Source organism: Athene cunicularia, assembly GCF_003259725.1.
Source record: "Athene cunicularia isolate RWA chromosome 1 unlocalized genomic scaffold, athCun1 chr1_part2, whole genome shotgun sequence".
Taxonomy (NCBI): domain Eukaryota; kingdom Metazoa; phylum Chordata; class Aves; order Strigiformes; family Strigidae; genus Athene; species Athene cunicularia.
In genome coordinates this window covers 64,840,588-64,852,616 of record NW_020799092.1, presented here as the reverse complement: position 1 = coordinate 64,852,616, position 12,029 = coordinate 64,840,588, and the positions used below count along the sequence as shown (strand labels likewise).

General features: G+C 36.3%; 1 protein-coding gene across 5 annotated transcripts in view; it reads left to right on the top strand.

Moving 5' to 3' along the window:
- Positions 1 to 30: 30 nt before the first annotated feature.
- Positions 31 to 12,029, top strand: part of FAM19A5 (family with sequence similarity 19 member A5, C-C motif chemokine like) — a 448,788-nt gene continuing 436,789 nt past the window's right edge. For all 5 annotated transcript variants that reach the window (XR_003400411.1, XR_003400410.1, XR_003400409.1 and 2 more), the window contains exon 1: positions 31 to 534. Coding sequence is in view for 1 of the 5 variants with exons in the window: in XM_026868390.1 (XP_026724191.1) it covers positions 423 to 534 (112 nt within the window). In the remaining 4 variants the exon portion in view is untranslated. The remainder of the gene's footprint in view (positions 535 to 12,029) is intronic.

The window sequence follows — 12,029 nt, the reverse complement described above, 5'->3', positions numbered from 1 at the left end:
CTGCGGAGGCCGGTCTGCCGCCCGGGGAGGGGCAGGAGGCAGGGGAAGGGACAGCAAGGGGCGACTCCTACAGATTAAAAAAAAGAACTAAGGAAGAGGCTCCTTCGCGGGACACCCTCACCGCTCAGCACCACGCCAGGCACCCGAGTCCCAGTAAACCCACCACGCCAGTGAATCTCACCACAGTAACGGGAGGAAAGCTGGCGGCGGCCACTGCGCCGAAGTCCTGCGTGCTTTAAAGTCGCCTTGGCTTTCTGGCTTGAAGATGATTCCCGCAACGGTACCATGGTGCTGCTGACGAACCGCGGGGTCGCTGGAAGATGCCTTCCTTGAGGATTACACGTGGAGAAAGGCCATCAGTCAAGGGGAGAGCTGGCTGGTGAAACTGTCTGACTTTCTCCCCCACCGGGGAAGTGGCTTCAATGGCTCCATCTCCCAGGAGAAGCAGTAGGAAAGATGCCAACGCCTTGCCAAGCATGTCCTCAACTTTCTGGGCTATCATGATCCTGGCTAGTCTCCTAATCGCTTACTGCAGTAAGTACATGTTTCTCCTGGTGCTTTTGCTGGGTGTAAATCCACGCCCTTCCCATCTGAGGTAACGCTTCTGTCAAAAGCCAAGCTCAGAAGCTGGCAGTCAGAAGTACTGTGCCTTAGACCTGCCATCTCGAAGCCATCTCCCCCCGTACCCCCATGGTAAAGCAGGTAGACCGACACTTTAATACTGATGCTTCTAGGGAGCATGAGATGTCCTTAGGTTGTAGATGTGCCATTTCCAGTCCAAGCAGAAACATCTCTTGGATTTTAGGAACAAACTTTTTAGTGGTAGTCATTGTGATCCACTGTTCACTCTTTATTATCAGATGTTACCAGTTTTCTCCCAGACTGCTCCCTCCATGTACACACTCTTCTACCCTCGTCCACCTTCTATGAACAGGAGCTGTTTTGCTTATGTTCATTCCTTTAGGAAGCACATACTTAGTCAAGTGACAGATGTCTTAACATCACCAGGATCATATGTGTTTCTCTGACTGTGAAATTGCATTGGAACAAACCCCAGCACTTCCTTAGCATGTCCTCAGCTGTTTAATAAGCCCATGCTATCAGTTTTAGAGCTGCATCACAGGTTATCAGTAGAGTTTTGTATATTCTTTTTCAGGCTCGAGAGATTGTCCATTAATCACACTGAGTTGCAGATAAGGTATCTGTAAGAATCAAGTGCCTAGACTATTAATACTTCTAAAGGTCTTTATTTTTTGTTGTTAATTATTTTGCTCATGACGAGTAATTTTCAAGCAGTTACGTAATGTAAATACAGTTAATGCCTATACTTCTGTGGATTAAAAGTTAGTCCATAGTACCAGAGTGGGAACCTTTGAAAGATAATAGAAAAAGCAGTTTCTATGAAATAATAAAAAATTATGTAATTTATCAGGAGGGATCTGCACAACTTTACCAAAATGCATCTACACTGTATTTTCACAACCTGAGCTGAATGTGGTCTGTAATTTACCCATAGTGCGTATTCCTTTCATTAGCTTTAGCATAAAAGACTGCACTAGGCTTGTCTTGTTGAGCTGTAATAGGTGTAGGTTATGGTCAGTAGGAAATAGATTCTGGTTTTCAGGAGCATGTCTGCTGCATTTCTTAACCCTCTGTTCAGTTCCCTCCCAACTGTATTATATTCTCCATTTTTGTGTTGTTGTTTTTTTTTTTTTTCCTGAAACAAGATTGTAATTGGCTAAGAGATTTTTTTTTTTTTTTTTTTTTTTTTTTTTTACACGTTACAGGGACTCTTTGTACTGACAACAGTGGAAGAGGCTTGTTCTCAAAAGAACATATTTTGTAATTTTTTTGCAATTAAGCACATTTTGCATTACACTTCTCATAAAAAATCATATCAAATAGGACACACTTTTAAATAATTTAATTTTGTGCCTAGTGTCGTATTCAATATGCTAATTTAAAGGGTAAACGAAAGAACACACTGAGATTTAAAAGAATTTATGTGCATACTGGAAGATAAGTGACTCAGTAAATATATATTACAGGATAAATAGTTCAAGTGTAAAGAGAATTCAGTAACAGGAAATAATTTGTTAAGTTTGTGCGAGAAATGTCTGGATGGTCCCAGGCTTTTTATGAGAAGATATGAGTTGTTCTGTGCAGATACCTTATATATGTCAGCATAGCCTCAGAAAGAGTTAACTGTAAACTGACACCTTAAAAATTGTATTCAACAGTGAGAGGTTTGACAGTGTTCTGTTCTAAGGAATAAAGTTGTTCATTTGAATTGTTGTGTATTGTTAATTATTTATTTTTCACATTGTTTACTGATGCTGAACAATGCAAATGTTTGCCATTAATATGAAGGCAATTTCTGGTGTACTTAAATGACCAGTTTCTAATTAGTTCTCTCAGCTAGTGTAGATGGTGTTCCTCAAACATGTAGTACGCTCTTCATTACCTATGGAGCTGAAAAGCACCATGCAGCTTAAAATATGCAGTGTCAAAATACTCCACCATTTATGTAATGTTTCACTGATTTGACAGCTTCAATTCCAAATGTTAATGAAGCACCGTGAATATTTTTCTCTAGCGGTAGTATTTGAAAAATTGTAAAAAATGTTTTTGCTCTGTGGAAGGGTGAAGATGTTTAAAAATAAGGGAAAAAATGTGAAGCTATTTCTAGGTAAAGTAGTACTTCAGATTTTATGAATTCTTTAAAAATCATTTAGGGTTTATTCAACCCTTTTTTCATCTGATGCTTTATATTTTGAAGAAAAACGTAACTGGGGGTGGTGGTGGGGAATGACTCTAGTTATGTTTTACGAATAACAGCCTTGCCATATTTCTTAGGAAGTAAAAGCAAAGAACTTGGCAATGTAAGGTGTTCTGTATTTTTCCACACACCTTTATATTCAGGTATATGGGAGCATACCAACTTAAAGCTCTGATACCCAACAGATTTATGTAATAAACAATAGAGGTAATGATATTATTAAAGTTATTACAGGAACCTTGTATCTGATTGTCTCTCACTGCATCATTTTGCTACACTTACATCAAACCCTGCAGCTCCAAAAAAAATCAAAACTTTTCTATTTTTCATTTTTTTATAGCACTATAACTAAAACTTTTGATCTACCTTGCTTATTTTGATTTTTAATCTGTTAATCTGGCAAATCTTATTCCTGAATCAGTTATATGAATGTTGCTTCCTCTTCCCTTAATTACTTTGTGAATCTTTGTTTCCGGGAATGTATTTGTTGTGCTATAGACATCCCTATTACTGGGACCAACCAGTGAACACCATCCTCTGAGTCCACTTGAGAGATAAGCATATTTATATAGTGTGTTCTGGATGTATATGTACAGTCCATTAGACTTTCATTTATACTGTAATTTCTGAAGCCCAATTATGTTCTCTCTGACGTGGTAAAATGATAAACTGATCATTTTTTCTTTCTTAAATGTTTAGATTATACTTAGGGATAGTGGCTCCATCCTATGGTGGAAGAGAATCCTGCATCAAATCAATTAGGTTAGTTGCTATAGTGATAAATATAATGTAATATTCTCCAGCTGAAGAAAAAATGGTCTGATTTGGTAGATTCTCAACAGGAGAAGGCAAAAATGAAGTAGTAGAAACTGTCTGTTTGTGGTCCTTGGTGTTACTACCAAGGAGTTTGTTTTTACATTTTCTGACACTTCTGTTAAGTAAACTATCTCAGAAAGCTGTCCTGGTTAAGGGTGACCACCTTCAAAGCAATTCAGAATTAGAGAAGTTGTGACTTCTCTAGGATGCATTCTGCATACTTGTTTAATTAACAGTAGTAGACCAGAGATAAGTAACTACAGTGAATTCTTTAAGATACTGTTTTTATGTTGCAAAGGTACACTGAATTGTTTTTTCTCCTTCATAACTGGGAGTTGCATTTTTCCAGGTTAGAAAGTTTGGTCAAATCAAGGAAATTTTTTTGTGGGATCACAGCTGCATCTACATCAGGAGTCTAAATAACATGTTTGTGATTTAGAATTGGTTTTAGTGCATTTATTCAGTTGGCTTTGCTGTAAATACTGAGGTGCTTTTTATATGTAAATGGTGACTTTTTAAACAACATATGATTCAGCTTTAGTGAAGTTGTGGCTGTTAGGAGCTTTTGGCTTTCCCTATTTTATACTGTTTTGTGAGCATAAGGAATAGAACATTAGACCCCTGTGGTGTTACAGGTTTTACTGTTCTGATAAGGTAATACTTCTAAGGGCAAGCAAATAGGTTTGTTGAAAGGAACCACTGAAACTGAATGGTACTTGGAAAGTTCACCTTCTTTTTTTAAACATTGTGTATGGAAGAGAGCAATTTGAAGCCCAGTATTTATGCTCACCAGATGGTGATAGAACTGGGCAAAAAGAACTTAAAACTCCAAAATACAAAATATTTCCCGTAAGTCTACAGTTCTGTATTGTAAGTACAAGTTCTTTCACGGTAATAAGATGTGGAAAGAAGTGTTCTCCTAAATAATTATTTCTTTTACTTGCAGAGTACAAAATAAGAAGATTGTAATGATGAAATATTGATAGATTATATTAAATAACTGATTCTGCAGTTTACCATTTAAACCTGTGGAATTTCTTAAGCAGAAACATCAAGCCCTTAGCATAAATAAAAAAGCATCTTAAAGATTTGGCATGGTATCATGCAAAATGCAGATAATTCCGACAAAAAATATTGTATTGACCTGACCTTAATTTGAGATCCTGTTGTTATACATTGGGTGAACACTGCTCATTCCAGAAATACCCTTTCATTGCCCTGCTCTGGAATTGCTTTCTCTCTAGAAGACACAGTCTACTATGGTCTCTAGGTCTTATTGTTTCCTTAAGCTATTTGAGACTGCCAAGGGATGGCAATTAGCTGTGACTGTCACCTGGACACCTCTCCAATAGGAGCTACCATATCATCATGCACAGGCCACTGAACAGCTGCTAGATGATAAATGGTCACTGCTGATTTATGTTGGATGCAAACAAGTCATCTCTGAATGAAGGCCTACAGCTCCTGTTACTGATCTATATCATTCAGATCACTTCCTCTGTCTTTTACAAATGAAGAAGATAGATTTTTTTTTTAATCTGTCTAACAGATTTTATTATGTTTTCTGCAAGAATTACTGTTTGTATCTTTCCCAAACTCTGCACACAGAATGTGACAAATAGAGTAACTGTCAGTACTCAAATTTTTTTCATTTTAGTTTGTGAATAGCAATGAAAAATAATGCTTTCATAGCATTAAATAAGAAAAGCAAGATATTAAAATTTTGTTTCTTTATAGACCATCCCAGATATTTCTTTTTAAGAACGTTCATTTTCTGAATAAAAAACGGTGCTTTGAACTTTATGGCCTCTGAACATACTCCCTGCCAATGTGAGTACCAAACTGACATTGAGATTGTCTCACCAGTTGTGTTGTAGTCTGTTCAGATGATGTATTTCAGAGGAGATGTTGGCATCAACATAACAAATGGCTTCTTACTGCTTTTAATATTTAATTCAACCCTTTTAAGGGCAAGTAAGCACTATTGATAGTTACCAGAATTCAAATATATTTGAGAAATTCTTACTTCCATTGCAAGTACAACCACTGATATAGATTAATATAATGGGAAAAAGGTAGGGAGTGGGAATTGGAAATAAATTGAGATTTTCAATTAAATATGTGGCAGAGGAGTATTCCATGTCTTTTGACAGGGTTGATAGCAGTGAGATTGAGACCTCTTTGACTTGCACGCTTTTTTTCTCTGTTTATGCAATGTACTGTGCTCTTACCATATGCTATGAAAATGGTATTGGGAGCATAGAGTAAAGCCCCACTGCTCTGGCTAAGTGTGTAAACATGAGCTAGATTGTATCATCTTTTACTAGGGTCCTATTAATCTTTCATGCTTTACTTGGTGACTCCATTGAATAAGTAGTAATAAGTCCTTCACAGAGATTAGCTTTATGAATGGGTATTTTCCCACTCATTCTTCTCTGCTAGAAGCTGGGGTATGATATCTCTCAGTTTTCAGATGTCATCTAGTGCTTTCTTAGTGAGTGCTCTAACCATAAGGCTATTATGTGAAAAAAACCTAACACATCGACAACTACTTCAGCATCTGACATGCCAAACAACGTTTATTCAAGTTATGCCTTGAATGATGTCAGTAACTCAAAAATGCGCTTGGATGTGGAACTATGTACAGAAGTGTCAGATATATGGGCAAATCTAGGTAGCGCTGATTAACCACATCTTCCTGCTCTGCATATTCTTCGTTGGTAAATTCAAACCAGAATGTTTTTATGCTTAGGCTTATATTTGGCTAGGTGTGTTCTGCTCTTGGGCTGGTGATTAGTTTAGGTTTTTTTCTCTGTTTAAAGGGAAGTTACACTGATTTTTGCACAGATGGTTGGAAAAACTGCTTATCGTAGATGTTTTGGGAAGTCATCTTTTCATGGATATGCTTTTATGTTAGCCCTGCAAATAGGAAAATGTTATGTGGTAACTATTTGAAAATATATGAACCATATTTAGACAATGTTCTCCAGTATTTTTGGTGTAGAGGTTTATTTCAAAGGTTTTGTGCATGTTTTTCAATAAATGGACTTTGGCTACAGTACAGGAATCACAAGTATAATGGTAGAGGGTTTTACATTCATGTGATCATCTCCTAAAGACTTTGTGGCCTGTGTCTTGTTTTGATCTCTGGATGGACTGTTTCTTTGGACACCTTTCTTCATACACTTGATAGTTCTCAGATGACAGGAAATTACCTTGTTTAACTGCAGTGAGGATTATAACTGACTGTTTTTCAAAGGAGACTCTGTGTAACAGCCCCTTTGGTTCTTTCCTGAGTAACAGCAAGTTACTCAATATCATCCCTGGTTTTGGGTCTCCTAGCACTTCTTTTAAGTGCCTGTGGCCCAGTACAGCAACAAGGAAGTTACTTCTCTAGAACAAAATGTTATTTATTTTCCAAAATGATATGCTGCTGTTGGAGAAAACATGAATTATATCTAGAGAGACCTCTATCTACTATTTTTCCTGTGGTTACAATTCCCTTCAAGGCTGTGGGTTGGTATGACGTATTTCCAGTTTTGACGTTCTCTGCCTCATTCTCTTGCAGCAGGAGTTAACACATGCTTTCAGCTGACCCTTGTCTTTAAGAACCCTCCACCACTGGCACCTCCTGTTCTTCCAACAGGAGAGTGTTTTAACAGGGCAAGTTCTTATGATCTTTTTAGGATCACATACCTGGCAAAATAAAGCTTCCTTCTGTATTTGCCTGTAACTGAGAGTAGCAATTTAAGCTATGACCCCATTGTTCAGTTTGGTGTTTTGAAGGTCCAGAACTGACACTGTCTCTGGTTTTTATTTTTTCAGTATGAAGATTTATTCCAGAACATTGTTAACAGATGTGCTCTGTTTGTATTTTCTGTACCAAAAACTGAATAAAAGACCAGAGCAGAATGCCTAGGAGGTTGGTAATGTTTCAAATTGCAAGTGATGTTGGTTGGACTGATTCCTGATTTTTCATCTGTTGTAGAGAAGAGTTGTAGTGACTGACTGTACTCAAGCACAGCAGTAGAACCTACTGGTTCTGTTAATTGACAAAGCTGCATCATTTGAGAGACAGGCCCTTAATTCTTACAGAAATGAGCAATTACTACATATGAAAAAAAAATTGGTTCCTGAAGTTGATCAAAAAATAAAAGGGAATTTTTATTGTGTTCTTGTTAATCATGGTTTAATTTATCATGTCTTTTACCTTTGCTCTCAAAACGATATTTTTTTTTCTCCTGATTATCTTAGAACTCTGATGTTGACAAATGTGTTCTAAGAGATGGTATGCTGACAGTATGAGATACTGTTAACCCCAAATGCCTGTATCATTTTCAATGTTCTCAGTTGTCAGTATCCCTTTTAGCCAAATATTTAATTTTTCCATTGAACTACAACAGTGCAAAGTTTGGTAGAACAGTTTAGCCAGACGATAGAAGTGGGTATAAGCTCACCTCTTGTGCTTTTCATTAAATGGTTCAATTGCAAGCAGGACTGTTGAAATTCTGTGGGAACAGTGACTTCTTGCACTTCAGAGAGATCCAGAAGAGATCCACAAAACTTACCAGAGGGCTGGAACACCTCTCCTATGAAGAAAGGCTGAGAGAGTTGGTCATGTTCAGCCTGGTGAAGAGAAGGCTATAGACAGACCTTATTGCAGCTTTTCACCATATGAAGTGGGTGTATAAGAAAGATGGAGAGAGACATTTTACCAAGTCCTGTAGTGACAGGACAAGGAGAAATGGTTTTAAACTGAAAGAGTGTAAATTTAGATTGGACATAAGAAAGACATTTTTAACGATGAGGGTGGTGAGGCACTGGCACAGGTTGCCCAAAGAAGTTGTGGCTTCCCCCTCCCTGGAAGGGTTCAAGGCCAGGTTGGACGGGGCTTTGAGCAACCTGGTCTGGTGGCAGGGGGTTTGGAACTAGGTGATCTTTTAAGTTCACTTCCAACCCAAACCATTATATTGTTTTTGTTTGCTTGCTTTAAATTAAATTATATACAAGTATAACAGATACTGTGAGAGGTTACCTGTTACTGATAGCATTCTATGATGTTATTGAAAGGGTTCACCGGTTTTTGTTTTGGTTGGGTTTTTTTTGTGTGTGTGTGTTTTTGTTTGTTTGTTGTTTTTTTTTTCTTTTTTTCTTTTTTTAACCAGATATATTTAGTTAGATTTTTGGTAGACACTTTTCTTCTGTGCAACCTAAAAGAAAAGTGACTTTTTCTATATTTGGTGTATAGTGAATGAATTCAAACATAGTTCTGTATATAGGCTTTAATCATAAAAATATAAAATTCTTTTCTGAATTGAACAAATACAATAATCTGAGTTAATCTTCAAGAACATTATATTGAAAACTATCAGAAAGATGTTCCAGAGCTTTTTCATTATGCACTGTCAGTAATGCTTTATTGAACATTTATTTTAAGATGAGGATATATATGTGTTTGTGTATATACAAGCTTGGTAAAAAACACATCAATATTTAAAATAAAACTGAGAGGTTTTTAAAATTGTTCTCACTGAATGTTACTTAAAGGTAGTAATTTCCCTGAAATTAACTCCTAGAAGACATTTGACCTAACATGTCTTTGTATATCCTAATACCTGGAATAATGGTTCTTTTAAGATATTCTTTTAAAGAATTTTCACAAGTATTTTCATTTTAATTTACCAGGTCCAGCTAGAAAAAAACATATATATTCTGGAACTCAGATCGTGATGGGTTAAAAGAAATGGCTGGCAAATAGTCTCAATTCCATCTGAACAGAACTGGTTTTTGCTTTAGATTTCTGCAGTACAGTCAGTGGAAATAAGACTTTTCTACAGTGCAGTTCAAGTGACCTGTTTTAGATACATGATACAGTTTGAGGTAAATTGTGCAGCAGAAGTATTTGTTGACTATACTGTTGACTATAAAGCAGATTAGACAGCTTGCTAAGATTTTAACATATATGTTATCACATTAACCCAATCCTTCATTACAGCATCTTTAGAATGTTTCTTATTTTATTTTCAAGGCCCACAGTTAATATTTAAATGTTTAATGCCAAGCAATTTGTTCAGCATTTATGTAGGGAGGAAAAAATGTAGAAAAACAGGCTTGTTATACAGATTCATTAAGACTGTAGGTCAAGATATTGAACTACTGCAGTGAAAGATTTGTACAAATTGAGGGATGTCGTTGGCGTAAATTACTGGGATCTTCTGAAGACATCTTTGCAAACAGCTTGTATCCTGAACAATTTTGCAATGTGTTTTGTCTTACTGTGAATTTTCCAGTTTCATTTCCTGTATTTTCACACTCTGGCCATTCTGAAAATACTGTTTTTCCCCAAAAAGTTGGAAACTAGGTGAATTTTAGATGACTGTACCAAAGGTTATCCGCTTTACCATTCTTCTCATTTTTTAAGCCTCTTCTATACAAAGCAATATTAAACACATTTGTACAGTGCAATCTTTTATAGTGTGATTAAAACATTTGAATCACCTTCATCTACTACTAATTTAGGTTAAGAAAAGGTTTGAAGGTGAATGATGTGTTCATATATATGAAGCTGCAGGGGTGAAGAAGACTATAAATGCTTGCCTTGAATATAAGAGCAGATATGAATTGCACTGATCATTAAAGTGCCACCCCCTCAACTCCTCCTGCCCTTCCTTCTCCCTTACCTGGAAAATAAAAGCTATGTATGAAAAAAGTTTGTTATGTGGTTATTCTTGGTAGGATATTGGGCTTTATGACCTGAGAGGTACCTCCAGTTCTACGTTCTTCAGTGTAAATGCTATTGTTACAGCCTTTTTCATCTGGAGAGATTTGTTACCTTCTATACCTCATTCTTTTATCAATAGGTTTTTGTTCAAGGAATATATTGCTGCTTTTCACCTTTTTCCATGGTATATATCTGCATGGACATTCTCTGTCTAGTAGCTGGCCAAATCTAGTTGTGCTGCCTGTATAACTACGGATCTCTACCTTAATCCTGTCTATAAATATAATTATTTTCTAATATAATCTTCTTAAAGTGCCCTATCAAAGAGACTTTTTAACAGTTTATGGTGTTATATGGGCTCCCTTTCCCATTCTTTTGCAGAGTTCTGTAAAGTGCTGCTGTGAACTCTTAGGATGATAATTTGCGTGAACTGCCACTTGTAATTACTATAAATGTGTTTGAGGTATTTCAGATACAATTCCAAGGAATTAATTTAAAAACAGTTTATAGTACTTGAGTTGGTGGCATTTCAAAATCAATTACTATGAAACAGCTTAATGCTTATCTTTTTCCGTTTTGACATTTGATGGCAATATAAGTAAAGCAGTATATTCTTTGGCACAATTATTACATTGACTTCATAAGACTGACATCGTATTGAGCATATGTAATACTAAGAACCATTGCCTAATGTTTTCTCAGATAGTTCATCTCTATATAGAGGAAAGGGATGTCCTTTAGAATCCTGAACTTCATAGAGTGAAAGGAATCTTTTCATATTTTAATATAAGCTCAGATGCAAAATAAAATGAAGCACCTACCCATCTCATTTTTTTAACTTAATTCCCTAAAATTTGTAAGGTTTTTTGTCTCCATCAAAGATGAACTTTGTAGAACTCAAGAAAATATTTCCTACACTACCTTATTAGATCCCGTTCTCAATATGTCTCACTGCCTTTCCTCTCACTGCTTGTAATAGCTGATGTCCATTTCCTTCCCGAGAGCTTATTTTAGAATTTAATGTTCCATGTTGGCATAGAGTCCCAATATTAGTTTTCTATATTTTTCAGTTTTGCTTTCTTATTTTTCTTATCTAAGGTCAGGTGAATTGGCCCTACTGTTTGTCTTGACACTTTCTGAAGTGCTTTTCTCTTGCTAGGTCTGACAAGTACAGCTATGTGAATCACGGTTTGCCAGTGACTTCTCAGAAAATTAATTTGATATATGTGTAGAGACTTTTCCTCCCAACTGCTAGATTTGCAGAGATTTGAGAACTGGGCTTGTTTGTTTTTCTTCCACATGCATCAGGTTCTCTGAGCCCAATTATAAACTGTGATACAGCGTAGTGTTGCCTTGCATGTACGTGCCTTATTAGAATTTAGTAAACTGACAGTGCACTTAGAATATATTAAACCTAAAAATTAGACTTTAATTTTCTTCTGTCATTCTAAATTATTTTAGTATTAAAACAAGATATGATTATGCACAGAGGGTTAGGACTGAACTGTTCAGAAAAAAAAATATTAATTCCATTTCAGTGCATGTAATTTGAACAAACATTTTAAGTTGCCAAAATGCTGGAGAGCCCTGGTGGATATGATGGATATACATCATTTGTCATGATAAGGGTGTCCATATTTCAGATGTATGTTAATAGTACTCAGGTCATGTATGTTTTATGTGACAAAGGAAACCTATGTTTTGGCTGGATAA